Here is a 23,511-nt window from a genome sequence, read left to right on the forward strand (position 1 = left end):
CCGACGAAAAGAGCAGCAGTAATTATGTTAATCAGCTGTTTATGAGGCTGTGTTAAGGTTCACTGAAGCCTCATATCCAAGCACCTAAAGATTGTTTATCAGTTTGCTTGTTCTATAGGAAGCTTATTACATTTACTACATGACCTCCACACTTTTCAAATATTATATATAATATAATATGGAGGATACAACACATGGGGTGTTTTATTATCTAGAGTAAATGATAAAGCAGGATACGCTCCTTGCCTTGTGCTTTGGACAGTTAGATCATGTTGACGCCAGCAGTTAAAAAACAAACAGCTTTTGTGAAACTTATTTTTGAAGCAACAAAATAATCACAGACCTGCTGTCAAATCGGCTGATGACTGATCTTAACGGGTCCTAAATTTTGGACCCGTTTCATACCAAACCCCTAGATAGTTTGTATAAATTGATATTAAAAAAACAGCGACCTGAGACTTCCAACAGATAAAAAAAAAAAAGCCCTTTCAAATTGAGTGGTGTTCCTTTAGATTAAACATGTTTAGTGGTTAAATCAAGAAATTAGCTTCAGGCTAACACTCACAAGACTTTTTTTTTCATTTATTGCGTAATGGCCACTAAATGTCTTAAGGAGGGCATCTGAATGAACTGAGCAAACACAAATTATTTCTGAAGTGTTTGTACAAAGATCATGAAGATCACTGTGAAGAGAGGAAGCTCAGGAAGTAGCTTGAACAGTGTTTGGGCCAATTAGATGCTACAGAGCCGTAAAGTGGGCGGGGGTTATTTCACGTGCCCAGGGTTCAGGAAGTGAAAGTTAAACTCTTCCTTATTTTCTATTTCTGACATACATTATAACTCCCGGTCAAGTCGTCACTGCGAAAGATGAACGACTGTGTTTGAAAAAAGAGAGAAGAGTCTGAGTCAACTCCCGAGGTGCAATTCACGAACAAATATCCAACCAGCAAACTCTTAACTTCTGCTGATGACACTTTGACCTGATGTTTGTTCACAGTAGCAATGATGAAGCGATAAAGTGCTCTGAACATGCTGCAGCTCTGACTCGTTCCTCTCCATAGTAACAGCAGTTACAACAATTACTGGCCTCAGCTGCAGACAGCTCACCATGTGGTCCAGTTTTGGCTTTCAAAATCATGTGGAGAAATTACAGTTTAGAACAGTTTAAGTGGAATTTTCTGAATGAGAAAAAACCTCCATGCTTTTATGCTGAGAGCAGAAGACACAGTCTGACAGTGGCCCCATCTGACGGCTCCGGAGCATCAGGGAATGACAATGAGCTAGGAAAGATGGCAAGCTGTGGTTGGTCAGGGTCTAATGTCACCATATTGAAAGGTGGAAATAGAGTGAGCAGCTAAATCTAACGTCGACTTGTAGCGTTTGTTTTTATGTTTTAGTTTTTGACTGGGCCGCTGAACAGTGGGGCCAGCCCTGTAATCTAGCATGTCCCTGACTGACTGAGTGATGGTATTTCCACCACTGGTCAGCCGAGTACCTCGTCACTGAGTTGGCATTTTTCCGGCGCCTGCAGTGTTGCCAACTCAGCACATTGCTGCTAGATTTAGAGAATTTTTTTTCAAACAAAACCAGTATGCTTAGGAGCTGCAGGGAAGAAGAGGAGCGCTTCCAATACACTGAGCCTCGCCTCCATTACAGCACATAAACTACTTTCATTACATGTATCATTATTATTAATCGAGGCAGAGGAATAACTAAACATGAGACACCGTGTAGAGAGAGCAGGAGAGAGAGAGAGAAGTCATCGCTAACTGCTAAAGTAACTAGCAAATCTGAATAGCACGTAAACAACAGAAACGACAGCAGCCGGAAATGAGACAATACTCTTACTGCAGCACAGCAATAAAAGCCCAGTTAAAAAATAAAGGGTTTCTGCCCACTGAAACACTAGAGGGCTTTAAATTTGAAATGGTCACAGGAAGTGTTAAGTTTGTATTAACACGTATTGCAGTAACTTTCACACGAGCGACGGGAGCAACTGAAAACAAAGCTAAATAACCAAGTTAGTCTTGTAACTTTCTCTCTGACTGATGATTTTTCAGTAAAAACAGCTGAAATCACAGCTCAGTCTTTGTCTTTCACATATGTGTTCGGTGATTTTGTCAGACGATGTCACAGTGATAAAGTCAGGATTTTACCATAGGCGGTCCAGACAGGTGCTCGGTTTCGACCTAGTCTTGTTTTTTTTTTTTTTTAATAAAACAGGCGGGATTTGCTTTTGAATGTATTTAACTATGTTATATTGACTATTTGTTGGATATTAGGCTGCTTCGTACCTGCACATTGTCTCATGAGCTTAAGTGATGATTTAAGGATTTTGTACACATCTGGGTTTGACCTCAGGATTTTATCCATCAAGGTCAAAGTGATTGTAAAAGAAGAACCAGGTGACTATTCATGTCCACCACAGGTGCGCACTCTGGCCCGGACCGATGAGGCTCGAGGCCTCTTGTGGCTGATGGAGGAGGAGGCAGTTCAGCCTGGAGGTTCAGAGGAAACCATGCTGGAGAGACTCTTCAGCTACTACGGCTCTGCACAGGGAGAAAACAAAGGTGAGCGTTCGGCCTGTCACAAGCAGCGCTCATCCTCCTCCCGACATCGTCTTGAAGATATGTCCTGTGTGTTGCAGGGGCCAGTCTGCTGCTGCGAGGAGAGAAGCCCCACCTCTTCCTGCTCGGTCACAGCCACGGGACAAACTGGGTGGAGTACAATGCTCAGGGCTGGCTGAGCCACGCCAAGCACAACCCTGCCGCCCAGAACGCTGCCACACTCCTGCAGGACTCCCAGAAGTATGTGTAACACAGTCCTACACACAGAACATCCGGTGTTTCCAGTGCTGAGCTGTATCTGTTTAAATCAACCAGGTCCTCATGTCATTCTCAACTAAGAAATGCATGCACCAGATGACTTTCCACACATTTAATCCCTGTAATATCAATCCTTATTAGAGAGTAGAAATATATGAGGGGTGGCAATCACACAAACTGACTAGCTGGAGTAATGTAATTGCCTGTGGACTGAAAAAGTTGGCGATTAATCATCAGGAGTTGTTCACCCAAATTAAAAACTAACACATTCCCTGACTTACCTCCTGTGGTATCTATCCATGCAGATCATTTTGGTTTTATTTGTCAGGGTTTTAAGATATCCATCTCTGAGATTCCAACCTCCAACCACGTACAATGGAGGTCACTGGAATCATTACTGCACCATAATTTATTATCATTTAAGCAAGAAAATCCCATTTGACTCAAACAGTAGAAATTAATGAGATTTATGAAACGCTGATGGTAATGTATGTGAAGTTCTAAAAAGATTTTTCAGGGGCTTCATGCATTTCTTAAGATGATAGGTTGCTTTCATCCATGTTTATTAAACTGATCAAGCTCAAAATGAAACATTGAAGTTCTTGAATTTATCATTATGTTCAGTATTTTTCAATGTTACGTATCAAATTCAGAGCATCGGTATCCATAAGGGTTTTGTAAAAAGTGAGATCCTCATTCTGAGAGCAGTAGGCAACAGTGAGCCAAATGATGAAGGCAGCAGCTTGCCAACATGTGGGTCTCCAGACAGTGGAAGATGCCAATAATACAGTCAGATCAGCTCCCTGTACGTTGTAGTAGCGCCGGCTGGTGCTGCGTGGGAAGAAATACATGTGCTGTTAGTCACGTGTGTGCATATACACTCACTGTGCTCTTTATTAGGAACACCTGCTTAATCTTGCAATTATCCCATCATCATGTGGCAACAGTGCATAAAATAATCAATGTCACAAAGCAGAAGTGTGGTAGAGCAGGAGATTGGCAGCATGAATGTGCAGCTGAGAAATCTGCAGAAATGATGTAGTGCAACTAGCCAGTTAGTGTGGTGTTCCTAATAAAGTGCTCAGTGTATGTAAATGCAATCCATCTTTCTGCCACCTCAGGAAGAACATCAGTGGGCTGTTCATGGGCCGGGCCAGTGGGGCCACAGTGTTGTCAGGCTCCATCGCCGGTCTGGAGGGCAGCTCTCAGCTCGCCCTGCGACGAGCCACCAGCATGAGGAAAACCTTCACTACAGGTGTGGCCGCCGTCAAGAAGAAGAGCCTGTGTATCCAGGTCAAACTCCAAGTGGTAAGCGGAGGGAACGGTTATTATTTTTGAGGTCAACAGCAAGCTTGGTGAGATCATGTAATTTCCAGCCATCTTAAACACAACTAAAGGTCTAATCATTTTCACCGACCAACATCAAGCAGCAGCTGATGAAACTTTCTGTTTTTCAGGATGCTCTGATAGACATGGTGCGTCGCTCCAGGGTTCATTTCGTCCACTGCCTTCTGCCCAAAGCAGAGGCAGTGGGTGGAGGTGGTGAGCCCCGAGTGACGCACGGAGAGAGCCCCGACTCAGGCCTTATGACTTTGGACGTCGGTCTCCTGAGAGCTCAGCTCCGAGGATCAAAGCTGCTGGATGCACTTCGCATCTACAGGCAAGGTGAGGAGACACTTATGGAAACCTGGGTACAAATGGAGAATCTATGGGCCATGAAAAGATGGTATTGATTGCATGATGGCCATTTATTCCTTGACTCTTGTGACATGTGGGATCCCACAAGGGTCAATACTTGGTCCTATTTTACTTGGTCCAATCATTCGAAGATTGGATGCCTCTTTTATTTCCTATAATGGAGTCTGATAAATGAATCACTCCACATCTCAGACCACTGCTAGCTGAAACAGCTGAAGTTGTCTTTGCGTACGTAAAAAATTGTGTGTTTATTTTGTTTTGATTCTTTTCTGTTTGACTATTCTCCTAAATTCTTGTTGTATTTCATGACATTTCACACCTTTGAATTATACTGTTACTCTGGTCATGAGAGAATATATAGAAAAGAAGTTTACTGGCTTACTTGGCACCAAAAAATTAAGGTACCTGGACCTCTGCTTCATGTCTCTTGCGACCCCTCTGGCTTCATTGAAATACAATACAGAATCTGGAATTCTCATTAAACTTTAATCTTAACTTCACTGTCCGGTACAAAATGTCCTCAAATTTAACCTTCTTTTCAAACTCGTCCAATGCTCATTTGTTTTTCTGATGACGTCTTTGAACTCTACATTTTCCTCTTGCCAAAATCATTTGAAGCCACTGATCAGACCTGATGAAACTTCCAGAAATAGAGAATCTGAAAGGGTTCCAATAACCTTCAACCCAGTTTTGTCCAATTATTCAAAGGTGCTGCTTTTAGGTCCTTTAGCTCTTTGTCCAAGTATGAATCTCTCTTCCCACAGGCTTAGTTACTGTACCTCTCTAAAAGCTAGACAAACCTTTGTGACCTTGAACATTTCCACCAGTCAAACTTTCCTAACTTTGTCTCTTTACTCTTAAAACCTCTCTTTGGTTTTATTTCTTTTCTGGTTTTATTTCTTTTGAAAATAAAAGTTGACCTTTGACACGCTGTTGGCTCTCCACTAGCTGCAGACTGCTCTACAACCTTGGTGTTTGGGTGTCTTTTTTTTTTCTTTTTGTGTGTGTGTGTGTGTGTGTGTGTGTGTGTGTGTGCGCTCTAATCTCTGTTCTGCTCCGTATCTACCTCCAGGATATCCAGACCACATGGTGTTCTCCGAGTTCCGCAGGCGCTTTGATGTCCTGGCACCACACCTGACCAAGAAGCACGGCCGCCACTACATTGTCACGGATGAGAAGAGGGTGAGTGTTTGTTTGGCAGGTTTTAGCCTGATACTGATGTTGTTAGATTTCCCACATTAAGGCCTTAAAAAATCCATCATTCATGGGTTCTAGTACGATTCTGATTGTCGCAGCGAGTGTCATTGATTTGAAAGGATTAGGCTGTTTTTACTTCACCCGTAAAAAGACTGAAATCCACAGTGTGTTGGTCTGTCCATCCTTGTCTGTGTTTCTCAGCCCCAAGCTCATTGGTTCCCACTGAAGACATAAATCTTCAGTATTAATTTGGCGCTCTAGTGAGTATTTTGGGCGGCAGGATGATGTATGTGGGACAGAGTCAAAACGAACCACAGTGTATGTTCATGGTAATGAAGGAACATGTCGCCCAGAGCGATGGTGTGGCTCATTAATGTGTTTATGGACAACAATGCAGGAATAAGATATATCACGCAGCACTTGTTAGGAGGAAGCATTCATTAACTTGTCATGGTTAGTACTACTTAGCCCATAAAATCTGTTGTATAATGTCGTCTGCGGCTCTGGAGGAGCTTTGTCAAGAAAGGCCGTGATGATGTCATCAGGGTTATTTAACCTCAGACAAACGGGAAGGGAGAAGTTTCAAAGGCGTGGCTGTTCACCAGGCAGGGTGCATCTAATGGTGCGTTGCATTTGAACCGCGAAGTCGGAATTTCAACCAGAAACACTCCCCGAAGTCAGAAAAAAAACTCATTAACCTCGACCTCGAATTCCAAGATGGCGGCTCTGACTGTTCATTAGCACAGTTGTTTGAATGAGCAAATCACAGCAATAGTAATGCGTTGTTATGCACAACAAGGGAGCACTGGAACGCAGTCAACTCGAGCGTGACGACATTCCCCGCTCTGACGTCCGACTCCCGCGGTAAATGGAATGCAGCACGATGAAGGTATGCTATTGAGCTGCATTATGGGAATCTATTAACTGTGCTGTTAAAGTCAGAATATCTCAGCCTCTGCCGCACCAGTGTTGATCACTCTGTCTCCAAATCCTCTAAACTTAATTCCGATGCAATGCTAAAATCACTGGAGTGCCTCCTAAAAAAAAAAAAAAAAAAAATCCCAGCTATTTGCTAACCAGAAAAAAACGGGGGAATGCTGAAGCTGTAACATCTGGATATTCAGCATTTCGCCTCTTGTCCTCCACATTCTGATCTCTCAGTGTGAACAGGATCCTTTTATTTCACCTCTCCTCCCGCCCTCCTCTCTCCGCTGTCCTCTTCCTGCTCCAAGAGCGCTCTTGTGTGTAATTAATTATGATTGCGCAGGCTGGCAGCATACGGCTACTGTACTGATTAATTACCAGCGGAGGGAAGAGCTCGTTCTTTCATTCTCTCTCTCTCTCTCCCGCCCTCCCTTCCTCCCTCTCCCTTTGCATTCCCTCGTCTCTTTCCACTTTTTTTTTTCTTGTCTTGCTATCTTTCCGTTCCTTTTGTATAGGAATCAGAGCAGTTTAAGAAACGTCCCTGAGCATATGATTAATGTCTCCTCTACGTTCTGTTCAGGCAGTGTATAGCAGCTTTGCACAAAGGCGTGATTAGCCTTCATGAGTGGGAGGTGCCGCTGCTGGAGGCGAAACGTCTTTACATTAAGGCCTTCTATACCTGATGTGCTAAAGTTTCTTCTCAAAAAGGTAGAGAATTGTGATAATAATGAATCTGATTGGCTGAACACCCGCCTATGAACATGAAAGGAACATCTGAACGAATAGCCGCCGTCAACAGAGGAGATTAAACTGGATTAATTAAGCAGATCAGTGAAATCAAGCTCTCTCTCTCTCTCTCTCTCTCTCTCTCTCTCTCTCTCTCTCTCTGTCTCTCTCTCTCTCTCCCTCTCTCTCCCCCTCTCTCTCTCTCTCTTTACCACACCACAACACACTGACAATAAGTGGCTCACATGGTTCCTGGGAGATGAGCTTAGAGAGAACAGCCCACTCAGAAAGAACTAATGGTGCCCGGTTCTCTGGGGAGTCAGGAATGAACGGCGAAGAAAAAAGAAAGCAAAAGAATGAAAAGATGAAAGGAGGCGGTCTGAGAGCGAGAAGGGCGGATAATTGGAGCAACAATATGAAAGAATTGGTTTTCAGAGAATGAGAAAGCGAGGCAAAGACAATATTGGTTTGCCAAGCCTATCTCTGAATATTTTTTTATTTTTATTCGCCTCGTCTTTCTTTCTCTTTGCTGACGGCCCAGTTCTGTCAGTTCCTTTTACTACAACGTGATGTAGCCATGATGTCAGAAGCCAGATGATGTACCTGCCAAGAGCTTTTCTTTTCAAACAGCAGGAAGGAAATCCACCACATTATACAAACGCTGCTGTCAGCACTCTGTCCCAGAGAGTCGGTCCGACAGAAAACTTGAATCAGAGTGAGAGATCTCAACAAGTCCCCCGGCTTGGTGGGAGACTTGTTGAGAGTCCGGTAAAAAAAAGCAGTGACTGAGGTTTTTTTTTTACTTTTATACACAGTATCAATCAAACCAAAGATCCCACACTTCCATTATTGCCACTGGAAAGTATCTTTTGTTCGATCTTACCTGTCGAGCAAAAGCCAACATTTTTCAAACTCCATGCCTCAGGTTCATAACCTTTCTGTTTGGAATGAGTGACTTTTCAAACTGGTGGCGCTCGCCCTCTTAATGATGTCTGTGACCCTGTGAACATTCTCCTAGTGGCACCAACGGGACAAAATTCTCACTTGTACACATAAAGTCTGATGAGCATGATGCCTTGGAATGCACTGAGCAAGCAAGCGATGAATCCTTTACGACGGCCCATGAGTTTTCCTCTGGAGTCCTCAAGTCAAAATGTCAACTTTGTGCTCAAACTATCTCCAAATCCAGTTGATAGGTCGCCATGAAATTTGTAGTGTTTTTAAAGGTCACATGAAGTGGTACCATTAGATTCTAAATGAAGCAGGGCATTTGAAGCGTGAGGAAAAGTGAGGAATCTTAAAGGATAATTCTGCTTTATTACAACTTGGATTGTGTTTTTGTTGTTTTGTTCATCTTCGTATTCAACTTTTGACTCACCGAGTTCATTGCTGAGATCTGGGAACATGGTGACATCATTATAACGACGTTTGGGGCAAAAATAAATCATCAAAGAAGTTGTAAACAAACTCCTGGTTAGTTTGACTTCTTCTGCATATTCCCAGATCTACTTTGGTGAAGACAGTCTTAAAAACAAACCCTGTTTTTGATGCTTCATTGTCACCGTTGGGGTGTGTTCCTCCCCTGTAGGATTTAAATGAAAAAGGTGTGTGTACGTACTGGGTGTGTTGCAGAACTAAATCAGAGACCCTCAGAGCACGCTGCCTCCAGTGGTCGATAACCATAAACTGTATGTAGCCCCTATATATAAAGATGGACGTAGCGTCTGTGAAGTGGATTGCCCTGCTGTCGCCATCTTGGCAGTTGCTGACTCTGCCTACCTCCCGGCTAATCCAAAAATGGGCAAAGATGCGGGGGCTTGTGTGGAGCTGAGACTTTGGTCATTTCAGTGTGTCGAACATATGCTCACCCACCTGTCACTCAAAGTTTCAGAAAACATTTTTTGTGCCAGGTTCTAAAAATGTTTATTACAAGAGTCTATGGGGATTGACTCGCTTTTGGAGTCCCCCCTCAAGTGGCCATTCAAGGAACTGCAGTTGCTGCCAGATATTAAACACATTTGTTTTTACCACTAGTTGCCACCAGGTGTTGACAAATCAACCAAATCTGCTAAATCTGCTAAATCTTAAATGTCTCGTGGTATTTCCTGTAGCACCACCCTCATCACTAACTTTTTTCTCCTTGTTACGGGTAAGGCTCTGAGAATAGCCAAATTTGACTGTAACTATTGCAGCACATAGGACATAGGGTCGCCTCGTGGGAAGAAAGGAAACACATTTTTCTTCTTTAATGCCCAGTTTTAGCAAATATTACCAAATATTGCCATTGTTAATATTTAATCCCAGTATCAGCCTTTAAAAACCTCTGAGTTCAGTCCCAGTCTGCAGTTTGTCTTCTAAAGGTTGAGTTGACACAATGAATGAGAGAAAAGCAACCTGAGAACCTTTTCTGTCTGACTTTGTTTTGTGCTGTCAACTTCCTCGAGGCAGATCGAGGGGAAGTGTGTGCTTGTGTGTGTGTGTGTGTGTGTGTGTGTTTGTGTTAGCTGGTGTTAAGGGGGGAATGGTGTTTGTTGCTATGGCACCAAGCTATCATCCTTTGGGCAACCGGGTCATGTGATCATGCAGAGGTAAGGCCCAGAACAAAGTGGGGTTGTTTTTGTTTATCTGTGGACTGATGGTTTGTCTTGCTGGTTTCCAGGCAGTGGAGGAGCTGCTGGAGTCCCTGGAGCTGGAGAAGAGCAGCTACTACATGGGGCTGAGCAGGGTGAGTGGAGTCACCTACATACACATGCACACTTTTCATTATACATATAAGGACTGTTAAGACTGCACAATAGTGTTGTTCAGGTTGTGACCAGTGAAACGCAACACTTCCTGTACAGATATTTTGTTTTACAAGCCTTACAGTGTCTTAGAGGATATAATCACTCGCTTTTCTAGGAGGCTTTTACAGTCACACATGGGAGGGAGGGAGTTGTAGACGCAGGTTTAACAGGATGCTGTAATGTTTCTTTGCAAATCCAACACAAGAGAAAGAAGAAGAGAAAGAAGAAAAGAAACAATCAAAAGAGTGAATGATGATCTTTACTCATTTAAGATAGTTAGGTAGAAAAAGTAATTTAATTCTTTTAAGGTGGAATATCACTCGCTGCATGAGTTGACGTTGTGAATCAATTAATACACCTTAAATGTGAATATGACAACTTTGGCCATTCCATTTGTTTTTATTGGCTCTCTTGCATGACTTTAGTGATAATTGGATCTTCAACCACCTAAAATGAATTTCAACCAGGTCATGTGAACTATAAATATTCTGTTCCCTAACTTGGATAAAATTAATGTCGCAGAGCGCTTTTCCGCTTTGCTCCAGCAGCACCACACCTATGTCGGTGAAGTGAGCCCAGTCCAGGACCACACGCTCTCATGAGCACCCTGAATGACAGGCACACAGAGAGACAGTAGAGAGACTGACACAACGGGGCCGGTAAAAACTTTATGGATGTTTTGATGTCCACCGGCCCACAGACATGGCAACCCACTGGGATTTGACCCGGTATGCCTGATGACCAGTCAGCCTATGATGGGTTTTGTTGTATCTGGGTGGAGTGCGGTAGAGTGAATATCCATAGGTGATATCCGATTTAATGATAGCTAGGTAAATATACCTCTCTCTTCCTTCTCTCGTCTTTCTCTCTCTGCCCTCTTTTCTCGGCCACTTGTCTCCACTTTGTCCGTCGTTTCAAATTAAACGCCCTCTGCAGAGTCATGTAGTTGCAACGTCATGACAATGTAGTCTCTGCAGTAGGGAAACACTGAACAAATTAAAGACTGAAATTTATTAGTGAAGTAGATGTGATGGAATTAGTACTGAATTTAACATGTAGACCATTAAACTATTACAATACACTCTATTGTGTTTTTCCCCAGAAAACTTAACTCTTTCTTTTGATGTTGACTTTGAGACAGTCGCTAGTTCATTGATGGAAACTCATAAAACACTGGAGACTCTATATGAAATCAGACTCTCTGTATGGGCACAATACTTTCTTTGACAGTTGCGTCTTTTGTATCACCATCAAGGAGGAACGACCGTGCTTCAGGCCCCAGTGTCTTTTCACTCAGTGACACTCTCAATTACACAGATAATTAGAAACATTTTCTATTCTTTTCACCTGCTTTTCTAGCAAAAGTTGCGGTAGGCATCAAGAAATCAATGCTGTTTTGTTCCTACGCAGTGACAAATCTTAACACTACTATTCTCACCTTCAGCTGTCCTGGTGTGTGTTGTTTTAAATTGTTCTCTTTTTATGGGCAGCGGCTGATCTCTGTGGCTCTCTGTGTCTGCGACCTTTGCCAAGCAGCAGTCAGACGCTGCCAAACTCCAAGTCTTTGAGATAAAAAAAACAAAAAAAACAGCTAATCACAAGGAAAAAGACAGGCTGATGGTTTTGTTAATTAGATCTGTGAATGTCTGTGGAATAAAAAACAGTGTGCGCCTTTAGCTGTCAATTAGAGAAGTTTCTTGGCAGGGAGTTTAACCTTGCCTTTGTGTTGGTGCTTGTCACTCTACACTCTGCCCACTAGTTTCCCCAAGTTCAGATAAAGTTTCAAGTCAAAACTTTATTGTCTTCTGATGTTCACATTTCTAATGTTACTAATGGGTTTTGTTTCACGTTAGTTTTACTGGTAGATGAGATACGCAGAGATCCAACCAACCCACATGGGAAGTGTCACCAACCCACACACTGGGCCACTTACGTAATTTATATACTATAATTAAACTGTGTACATCATGCGCTGTGAGAGATTGAATAAATATGCGGCGCGAAAGTGGAGAATTACATATAGTTGGGTTGGGCTGCGTGATAAAAACTAATTAAAATATTGCTTATTTAATGTTGGGAATATGAAAACGTCCTTACATCGGCGATATTGAACATTGTTTGAAAAGTGGTGAAACAATGATTCACATGACACAGTGAATGCTATTTTCAACCAGTTATATGTCAGTCAGATAGAAAAACAGGAAAGATGAGTATTAGCGAGGCAATCACATTCAGTTTACGTAGCAATTGGCCAGGTGTGCAAAATTGTGTTGGCAAGAGAAGGCAGGATTTAAATTTCTCTTTCAAAATGAGTACAAGACATACTTTAAATAAAGATGGACCTCGCCTTCATGACGTCACCCGTAAGTTTCTGAAGAGGGGTTTTGAAGCTCAGAGTGAGCTGCCCCACCATCGCCATCTTGGCAGTGCCTGACTCCGCCCCTAACTCTCGGCTATTCCATAAATGGGCAAAGAGGAGAAGGAGCAAAGTCTATGGGGATTGACTCACTTTTGGAACCGGCCTCAAGTGGTCTTTAGAGGAACTGCAGTTTTTGGCACTTTCGTGTCGGCCTCATTTTTCAGCCTATGGCCGGTACAAGACCATTAAAAACAAATATTTGCGCGAGTATTTCCAATTGGAAATTTTACTGTGATCAGACTACAAAGATGCAAAACAAGGTTGTTCTCGGAGAGCAATCGAGGAGGGGGTTGGGTGCAGGCAGAAAGAGGCTATGATGGCAGGCCTTTAACATTGCCTTTAAGTGTAAGGATAGTTCAACACAATTTTGCTGCTGGATATTGTCAGATGACACGTTCATTTCAAGCATACTTAAACCTTAACTACCAAAGATCTGTCCACATGCTTACAACCTCAAAAAAAGCAGCAGTGAAACCCATCCATAGGTTTTTACAGTGCTGCACCCTATGACAAAAAGTGCATAGACATTAGGACAACACCACTGCTGCTATTCCTTGGTGCAAATGAGTTGGGTGCCATATTTCCCAACCTTACTGCCAAGCTCTGTCTCAGGGCATGAACACAACTCTCTGCTATATTCAGCAATGGTTCATGCTGTAGGTGTAGATATGATGCAGCAGCAACAGAGGATTCTCTTGGAATCAGTCAACATCCAGTGAAACACATGACACTGGTTCACCCAACTCTTTCTGTTATTCTTACACCCGAGTTTTGTTGTAGGAATCATTATCATCCAGCATAAAAGTGTCGCCCATAACACATGAAATGTGGACCACCTCTCACTGCCAAGCTGTCCCTGTGTTGCGCTGCCAACTTGTACATGGCTCTCTGCCTGACTAAAGTGTCTCCGAGGAACACAGCAGTTCATTTTAAACCAGATGTGTTGTCTCCTCCCAGGCCAGAGTGTCATCATCTGTCCACAGCACATTTCCCACTGGAGGAAAATTAATTGATGGTGGTTGTAGAATTTGTGGGTGGACCAACTCTGCAGTCATAATAAAGCCTTGTTCTGTGCAGGATCTGCACCTGTCCGGATTCACGCTATGCAAGAGGTGGGGTTCACAGCCATTTACATCTACAGGCCATTTAGAGTCTCGAATTAATGTGACCTGCATATGTTCGGACTGTGGAGGAGACCAGAGCAGTGCAGAGGAAACCTACACAGGCTCAGGCAGAACATGCAAGCTCCAGGCAGAGAGGCCATAGCCAGCCAGTGGATTTTGAACGTCTTACTGCGAGACAGCCGTGCTAATCACTACATGACCAGATTGACCCCGTTGGATTGTCAGTATATGCATTTGAAATAGCGAATATTCAAGAGGACCGAGTGTAAGTCTGGCTCACAAAACGCTTGCAGGCTGGGTAAATATTTACTGCACATTACAACGTTGTTACACAGTTGTGAAGTCACAAGGTCCGCATGAAATCTAAACAACAGTCTTAATTCCTGGCCATAACCCAAGCCACACTTTCTCCTCTCCTCAGCCAATTCTGAAAATTACAGTCAGAGTAAGGAACAGTCAAATCCTCTGAAGGACAACGCATCACACAAACTCTGCCTAATGAATTTACTTCCATAAAGAGCTGCCAGCTAATTCAGAGCCGAGGAACAGAGACGTGTCCGTCCCCAGATACAAATAATGTAGAAGGAGTTGGAGGCATTTTGATGTAGGTTTTTTTTTTTTTTTTTTACAGGGGGGGGGGGCAGTGTCAGCCGGCCATCACTCGTTTCCAGTCAAAAATTAAACTGTGCTCTCATTGGTATTCAGGAAGCAGCACTGCTGCCCAGATCATCAGCAAAAGAGATGAAAGACGCCGGAACCTCTCTGGATGAGACTAAAATGATCAGGCCAGGAAAATCAGTGAGACAGCTGCTGTGCACAGGGAAGAACTGAACCAGTAACACAAGCTCTGAGCAGCACTGGGCAACACTTACAAAGCGAGAGCACATTGAAAACATGCACATCTGCATTTGAAGATTTGCGTGGATTGATATTTACAGGGATTGATCTATGATCTCCTGCCAGTGAGAACAGGACTGCAGTTTGTCTATTGGCGCCAATGTAAGATAATATTCAAAATAAACACAGGACATACGGAGCCCTTTTGACGGACCACCTCTGTGGCATCTCTTCAAACACTGGACGACTTCTTGTCAGTTCTCTGAGCAGGCACTACAGTGTTGGTGGTTGTTGTCTGAAAAACATCTCCAGATTGTCTGATTTGTCTGATTTTATTCACTCAGGACAGATGAAAAAACATGCTAATTAATAATTCAGCTTTTGCTGAAAATCTACACTCCAGTCGTCATCCAGTAACCCTTCACTTCCTGTGTAGCTGTGACCACCTCCCCCTGTTTCCTGGCAAAGCAGTAGCAGTATCTCTCCTTAGAACCTGCACATCAGTGCATGATAGATCAGATCTTATGTCGTCATTTCCCACAATCTACTTTTATAATATTTTACTTTGCTCCCTGTGACAGAAAAACTCAGCTAAGACACACAAAGTGCAGTCAGCTGATGTGTTGACCACACTGGACGGCAGTAGACAAAGCGTTACGCAAGCCTGTTAAAGTATTCGGCAGCAATGCTGAAAGTGTCAGGGGGTCAAACAGAAATATCAAAACACCCACGCCCATTGTTTTCTGTGTAAAAGCCTGCGTTACAGGCTGGCATGTGGCGTCTTGTCAGGATCCTGTTTCCCAGAGGCGACACACAGCAGCTTCAAAAGAGCAGCAATTTTATCACATTAGCTTCCCGGATTGACTCGTCCCTGCTCGACGACTTCTTCTGTCTGCATAATGTGTTGAGTGTGAGCTCCAGGCCTCAATTGACCCACATCAAATGGTTGATGTGTGTTGCACTGTGCAGCTGTAGCTGTAAATACATACTGAAGATAAAACCCGATCGGATATGATATCCTTACTGGACCCACATCTCCTAGATTACCCCATTAACCCCTGGATCTGCACGTGGTCGGCTGGTACTCCAACCACGGTTAACACCACCAGTCATGTTTTTAGAAGTTTACTGCTCATGTGTCTTTTCCGTGCTGTAGGCCTACCAGCTGCAGGTCGGGGGTCAGTGATTTTATTGGTGATGTTTAAAGTTTGGAGGACATAAACTGATGGAGGGGAATTCAGAATCAGCTCTGTTCCCATTCACTAGTTAATACTTGAAGGTGATTGGATATTAAGTTATCTGTGAAATTCTTAAGTGCAGGGTTGGCGTGTTGCCATTTATAAGCGCTCAGATATTTGGACAGAGGTCCGCACCGATTCTGTCTGTGTGCCAAAGCCTAACCCTTAAAATCCACTTGAAATCGCAGCAAGTTTTACAATCACATTAAGTTGGGAAGTGATGTTTCCTGACTGTACCTATCGTGTATCTTTACCTTCAAAAAACTTTGTCCTAACTGTCCCTGTCCTCCTGCAGGTGTTCTTCAGAGCAGGGACTCTGTCCAAGCTGGAGGAGCAGCGGGACGTGAAGACCAGGAGGAACATCTCTCTGTTCCAGGCGGCCTGCAGGGGATACCTGGCCAGACAGGCCTTCAAGAAGAGGAAGGTAAGACTGTGGCACTGAGTGGGCTGGGATCACTCCGGTGTATCTGAAGGGTGTTGGTGTTTCCAGCATTGCACCATGGCTTTTATAAAACTGGTATTTACTAGAGGAATATTTATTTTAAGGTGGTTTTGTCCTCATCTGCCAGCCCCTGTCTTGACTACATGGTTAATGTAATCAACGGAGCTTAATGCCATCGTCTCATGATAGTTCTGTTCTATAGTGTAAAGAGGTAAGATGGAGTCACAGCTGTTGTGGCATTTGGACTATAAGTCCTTAATTAACTGTTGGGGAATACTTATTTGTTGTGGCCTAAGGAAAATACCAGAGAAGTCTTGAGAGAGCACAAAGCTGGCAGTCGTAAGATGATTTCCTCTGAGATGAACTCAAGCTACGTCTCTTATTTCCTTGTGGCTTCTTGTCATTTCACTCGCTCCCCTCCCCGCTGAACCGACGCTCTATTGTTGCAGTGAATCTGGGATTCCCCGGTGATCAACTGTCAGTCTGTCGAAGCCAAACAGGCCTGAAAGTTGCACTGTTCCTTTTTATAAAATACAGAAAAATGAAAGTTCGGGCACCTTTCTGCTCACTCAGGACGTCAAGATCTCACTGGGCCTTAAGTGACTCGTTAGGACTTGAAGGGCGGGTCAAGAACTGTCATCAGCTGACAATTCCCGATGACAGTTTCAGATCTGATAAATACTCTTGACTCTTCAAACCGTGACACAGGCTCTTCTTCAGGCAACTCACTGAGGGTCTGAACAAGAAGCTAATTGATGCCTATAAAGCGGAGAAGCTTTAAAAAGACATCGAAGCTCTTCCGGCTTGAAATCTGCAATGTCATTAAGAAATGACAGTTATGGGAAGTGTGGAAGTCGAGACGAAATCTGGATGACCAAGAAAACCTTGAGATAAAACTGTTTGTCTGCCGGACAGAAAGGAAGGCAGAACATCACATGACTGCAAAGAACCTGCAGGAAGGTGGAAACCTTACCTTTGACCTCATCATAAAAGTCAGTGTCCGCTAAATATCGGCACATTCTGGATGCCGATGACTGAATGAAAGGGAAGGTGAAAAGCGGCTTGGTCCTACAGCAGGACACAGTGAGCACAGAGAATCTGCAGGTAGATTTTAAACAATATAAAATAATTCAGAGTTGACGTGATCTGCAGGAAGAGAATAGAAAGACTCTCTGGGATTGAAAACCGTCAGCCAAAAAATAATGACGTTTTAAGGCGCATATACAATTACTGTAATTACACTGCTCTTGTCACTTTCTTAATTTACTGAAATAAAACGTGACATTTCATTAACATCTGAAGAAAAGCTTAATGTTTTAATGTGTGTTTTCTGCAGTGGCTGTATTAACATCATCATTTTCACTCCAACAATCAACAAAAATATGTAATTTGCCCAAACACCTGTTCACCTAACCACTCATGCATTTATCCAATCAAGCGATCACGTGCACGTGCACGTGCACCGCATAAAATCCTGCGGATACGGGCCTGGAGCTTCAGTTCATGTTCACATCAAACATTGGCGATGAGAGGGAGTGTATATCTAGATGTACGCTCACTGAGCACTTTATTAGGAACACCACACTAACACTGGGTCGTTCCTCCTTTTGCTCTAGAACAGCCTCAGTTCCCACTGGGGGGGGGGCATGAGTTACCATGGCGATATAAGAGGTAAACCTGTTAAAAACCGGGGGTTTGAACTTTACAAAAACCCCAAATCCTGCTTCCTCGTTCAGACGGGAGCTTCATGTTGTTGTCACTGTGGTTATTTTAAAGGCACATCATGACATTTCAGATTTATTAGACGCTTCACAGTGAAATGAAAAGGACTTCAAACCCAAGGAGAAGCTTTTACAGTGTAGCCAAATGAGCTTTTTGGATGCTTTACAAGTTACCCTTGTAGAGGTCTTTGTCTTCGCAATTTTCTTCTCTCTGCACTCTGTTGGTCTGGTGTGTGTGTGTGTGTGTGTGTGTGTGTATGTGTGTGTGTGTGTGTGTGTGTGTGTGTGTGTGTGTGCGCGCGCGTGCGCTTTGGGTCCCTGTCCTCCTCTCATTACCATTTTGGTTTATTCTTTCTTGCCGCGCTGGGCTCAGGCCTGCCAACTGAAATTACTTTTCAAGGGCATTTGGGTTTCACTTCACTACTCTGTCGCCCCTGAACGCCTCAGTTTGAGCCTCAGCTCTCGGGGTAAATAGTCATCTCCTGTAATTGATGTCATTTGGGACTAGGTTCATGCCTTCGTGTCCACTGAAAGCCACTAGTTGCTAATGTTGGTTGAACAGAAAGTTTAATCTGTCAGATACTTCTTTTAATTACCTGATTGCTTTGAGCAGTTTTTAGCTTCTTTTTAAAGCCAGTCACGGCTCGTGCACATCTGATGGTCGCAGCAGTCGGGGGAGCACAGCGGCTGAAAGCTTGTTCCAGTTCCCCCTGTTCAGTTTGAACTCTCTCTTTAACTGTCCAGCTCCTGCAGTCTGCAGTATGTCATATGTAATACCAAAGGAGCATTTGTATCCACGTCTGCACTGCACTACTTTGTTCCCAGATGGAACCATCTCAGTCTTGTCTTTGTTTAGTCTCTTCCCTGGTGTCCAGAGACTCGGGGCGCAACAGCATCCCAACACATACAGCACACAAATACTACGCACACGCCCTGGCAGTGTTGTCATCGTGTCATTATGTTTTCTTGCAATACAATGTGTTTTTAAACGAAAGCTGAACACAGAGAAACTCTGCAAAACGGGTTCAACGACATTTAATCTTGACAAGAAAGTAGGAAGTGCAATAATGGGTTTCAAACAGAGTATATATGCAAAACTACGGGGCAGTGGAGGGGCAAAGGAGCGGCAGGAGAAATCGAATCAAAACTTTAATTTGTTTTGTGCTGACTCATTGTTTCCTCGTTGATAAAAACGCCCATATATACTCAGAAAGGTAGATTTAAATTTGCTTAGGCCCACTTTCTATTTCCACAACACGCAGTCAATTAGTTTGTTCCTCCATCGAGTCTCTCTGCCTGCTCTGGGGAACCTCCCCCGTTTCCTTCCATGTCCTCCCCCCTCCCCCCCTTGCCTGGAGGAGCGGCGTTCACGGCAATGAAAATAAATGAGAAGGAGAAGAAGGAGAAGGAGAAAAGGGAGGAAAGCTGGAGAAAGAGCAGACGAACAGAGGAGATGCTCGGGCTGCTTGGAGGCCCTGCAGTCTCTCCCTCTGCTGGTTCTCATGGGGAACAGTTCAGAGTGGAGGAACATGGGGGGGTGGGAGGATCCCTCCGCCTGACACCAGCACTGAGTCTCATTAAATAGTTCCCTGAAGACAGAACGCAGTAACCAGGTTACTACAGTGCAAGTAAACACCTCTTCCGCTTACCTGAGTAACCTGGATACTTGTGTTCATGTAAACAGACTGAATGACGGGGATCAGACTCTCTTTCAGGCGCAGCTACAGGAAGTAGAGAGCAGACACAAGTCACAGCAGAAGACTCACTGAAGTAAAAAGATATTAGCTCCGTGTAGTTTCAGGCAAAGTGTAAGAAAACAAATTTTTCTAGATTTACGATCAGATTCAGGATGGGACTGAAACCAGGGGAAACGTGTAGGACACTCAATTTTTCCTTTTTGTTTGATGACGTTTCGAAACATTTTTAATGTTTTTAAAGATAATTTCTTTTTAAAAAGTTTAAAAAGTTAGTTATATATATATTTTTATATAATTGTTGGTCCACTTGTTATACCTTTAGTGGCCCACAGGTTGGGGAGCACTGCTCTAAACGTACCTGTCCTGCTGTGAACATGTTGAACCAGGTCTCAAAAACAAACAGGAAAAAGATAAATGTTTGCAGTGCTGTTTCCATCCTTCCTCGTTTTAAAGCCCTATGACAAGCTTTCATGTTTCTAAGACTTTCTTTTCTACTTAGATAAAGCTGAGACGTTGTTGAATATCACATCTTTAAACAAGTTTATGAATGTGCTGTAACTAAGTGAAAGTGTCTCTGATGAGCAACATTTCCATCGCCGGTCTTCACTGCGGAGAGCAATCTGTCCCAGTTGTGTGTTATGAATGGCTCTCCAGATTACCTGCAGTTAGGGAAGATTTCTCTGAACGCCTCTTCAACAAGCTGCCAGAGCAACACTGACACTTTAATTTGTGCAGCCATCATTCAATCAACCAGCACTTGGACGCGAAGGTGAAGGAAAGAACTGACAGATTTTAGTGCACGCATGATTATAGAGGCTGGGTGAGTGCTGACGAGTCCTCTCTTTGATTAGGTTTCTCCTATCATGGAGAAAATGGCTGAGGAAAGACTGTCTCGTCGTGATTTGCTTCAACAAATGGCAACAGAGTTGGAAATTAATCTTCATCAAAGAACAGTCAGGGTTTTCATTTTAAGATTTGCACAACATTTCTTATTTGGGAGGAGCTGCATGAAAAGATTTTTCTTATTTCATTCTCAAACTATATTCACAATGCAAATGCAAACATCTGGTGTCCAGTAAACCCACTCAGCGAGGAACATTCAGTAGAAGCCGGATCTTCTCGTCCTACAGTCTCTCCCAGGCGGCGATGGAGAGATACCGATGAGTCGACACTGTCCCGGACAGCAGTGCGTCATCAGCGGTGACCTCATGCTGCGGAGGTGGATGTAAAATCATCATAACAGATTCACACTCAAGATCAATCCTCCACAATATCGATGTCCCACCTCAACTGTCTGTGTTAAAGGAAGTACGTCACTAGAAAGACAAGGCCTCCGTGAAGCTCGTGTGTCATGGACTAGAACAGTAAAAAATTTTAAAATTGAACTTTATTCTTCATCCATGTCCGTGAAAAATATTGAGAACGCTGCACAACACTCTCCTTCGTGTCCGAGCAGCTTTACAGTGACTTTAACATCCTGCAGGATGATGAACATTTTCCTGTTGCACTGCAAACAGCTGCGGCTTTCACTGCTTTACCGTCTCTGTGTCTTATTGTCTTCCGTGCACTGTGGGCATGGCAACACGCTGTCGTGGTGACGAGGGGAGCTTGAATCGAGGTTTAAGAAAATCAAACTCTACCAGGGGCTCATTAAAAAACGCTTTGTCACAATACGGCAACAAAGTGCTGGACACTGTCCCCTCTTCTATATGACTGCATTTCTCTCATTGGCTCTCTCAGTTGTGGCTCGTGTGACATCACAGACGCTGCGTCCATATTTCTTCTATAGACACTTCACCACATGGGAAAACACTCGGTGCCCTTTGGTTACAGTACAAATGCAGTGTGTGTGTGTGTGTGTGCGTGTGTGTGTGTGTGTGTGTGTGTGTGTGTGTGTGTGTGTGTGTGTGAGACAGATCCAGGACTTGGCCATCCGCTGCATCCAGAAGAACATAAAGAAGAATCGTGGCGTCAAAGGCTGGCCGTGGTGGAAGCTGTTCACCACCGTCAGACCTCTGATCGAGGTGCAGCTCACTGAGGAACAGATCCGTGGGAAGGACGTGCGTACAAACACACACACACGCACACACACACACGCACACACAAACACACACACACACACACACTCTTTTGAATTGTTTCTCTAGAGTCACAGCTAGTGAACAGGAATAGCAAACATCTTTCCGGTGGAATGTCAGACTGATGGATTTTTGAAGGCTGATGTAGACTTTAAATATAAGTAGACATCATTGAGTTTTATGTCTGCGGCGGTTTCCTGTAAATTTAACATATCCGCATCAAAATATCCTTGAAAGTATTTCCAGGATTTCATTTCCTTTCTTTATCATTGAAATACCTGGAATTTTAACCAGTCTGAGTCTAAAACTTGGATTTGTGTTAAAGATTTAACAAGGATGTTTAAATATTTAATCAATCTGACTGCATCATATCTGTCAGCAGGAACGTAGGTAACACCCATAAGTCACACCCTTACAATTTATCAAATATCACTTTATATGCTGATTAATTCACTTCATCTGCTGCGTCGTCACAAGCATCAACATCTTCTGTCTTTTCTCTCTCAGGAAGAGATTCAGCAGCTGAAGCAGAAGCTGGAGAAGGTGGAGAAAGAGAGGAACGAGCTGAGACTCAACAGTGACCGTCTGGAGAGTCGGGTACGAACACACACACACACACACACACACACACACACACACACACACACACACACACATACACACACACATGCACACACGTGTACAGAAGAGGATTTGGATCTTGTCTGAGACTATTCTTCTTTTCTTGACAGAGTAACTCTTATAAGGTATATATTAATGTGTGTGTGTTTGTGCGTGTGTGGGTGTGCGTGTGTGTGTGTGTTGCAGATCACAGAGCTGTCATCAGAGCTGGCTGATGAGCGGAACACCGGGGAGTCGGCCTCCCAGCTGCTGGAGACCGAAACTTCTGAGAGACTCCGTCTGGAGAGAGACATGAAGGAGCTGCAGGTAGAGACCGGAGGGGGCGTGGCCGACTTTCACTGTTGTTTTTCTTTTACACTCTAAAAACACGGGTTTGACGAGTAGTGTGTCTGATGGACTGTGTGGAGGACTGGCAATAGGCCACGCCCCTCGTGACATCATACCCAGGTCCCACCCAGAGCCTCATAGATGAGACAGTTACAACATAGCAGATCACTTGTCTTGTATACGCTGCAGAAATGTTTCTAATACTGATTTAAATCTCTACACTACTCTACTACTCTGCTAATAATGTTTCCAACCACGCCCCTCTGACTGCAGCAGGCTCCACCCCTTTTGAAAGTCTAATTCATTTAGAATAGTGGTTAAAATCTAATTAATATCAGGGTTCAAATCCTACTTTCAGCTCACGCTCAATAAGTGAGATGACACATTAAGTGAAGTTTTATAAAGGTCGAGAGAGCCCATAGATTTCAGCTCTAAAAGGTCTCTTAATAAAAAAGTCTCTTGGCTGGTTTCAGTCTGATGAACGCCGCCCGTCCACGAGCAGCTGCACACACAGACATGACAGCTTCAGCCGTGTCAGCGGTGGAAGAGGAGACAATTAGAAAGTATCCAGCTGTCGCCACAGCAGGAAGTCAGATACTAGAAAACTTATTTCTAAATCAAAGCGGGAAGTGAAGGGGGAGGTGTAATCGTCATGGCGATATAAGATGACGGAAACATTAAAGCCGACAGCAGTTAATGTCACACTGACCCTAAACACACATCAGAAGGAGCTGAAATTAAACTTGTGGCTCCTTAAGTCTTGACCTAAAAACAGCAGTGAACGTGTGAGCGCTGCCCTGAAAACAAGCCTTTTTTTATGTATAATTTTCCTCTTTTTTTTTTTTTTTTTT

At 43.6% G+C, this 23,511-nt stretch overlaps 1 protein-coding gene across 10 annotated transcripts in view; it reads left to right on the top strand.

Annotated features, from left to right (window-relative positions):
* The window catches only part of myo18ab (myosin XVIIIA b), a 107,227-nt gene that overhangs the window by 49,575 nt on the left and 34,141 nt on the right, over positions 1-23,511 (top strand). For all 10 annotated transcript variants that reach the window (XM_023428436.2, XM_087179897.1, XM_087179894.1 and 7 more), the window contains 10 exons: positions 2,429-2,570; positions 2,648-2,807; positions 3,947-4,133; positions 4,283-4,490; positions 5,596-5,705; positions 10,030-10,095; positions 16,070-16,198; positions 21,551-21,694; positions 22,220-22,309; positions 22,520-22,639. In XM_023428436.2, the coding sequence (XP_023284204.1) occupies positions 2,429-2,570; positions 2,648-2,807; positions 3,947-4,133; positions 4,283-4,490; positions 5,596-5,705; positions 10,030-10,095; positions 16,070-16,198; positions 21,551-21,694; positions 22,220-22,309; positions 22,520-22,639 (1,356 nt within the window). The remainder of the gene's footprint in view (positions 1-2,428; positions 2,571-2,647; positions 2,808-3,946; positions 4,134-4,282; positions 4,491-5,595; positions 5,706-10,029; positions 10,096-16,069; positions 16,199-21,550; positions 21,695-22,219; positions 22,310-22,519; positions 22,640-23,511) is intronic.

Source organism: Seriola lalandi, unplaced genomic scaffold (assembly GCF_002814215.2).
Source record: "Seriola lalandi dorsalis isolate HSWRI2012SDOR001 ecotype SW California unplaced genomic scaffold, Sedor1 jcf7180002054875, whole genome shotgun sequence".
Classification (NCBI taxonomy): domain Eukaryota; kingdom Metazoa; phylum Chordata; class Actinopteri; order Carangiformes; family Carangidae; genus Seriola; species Seriola lalandi.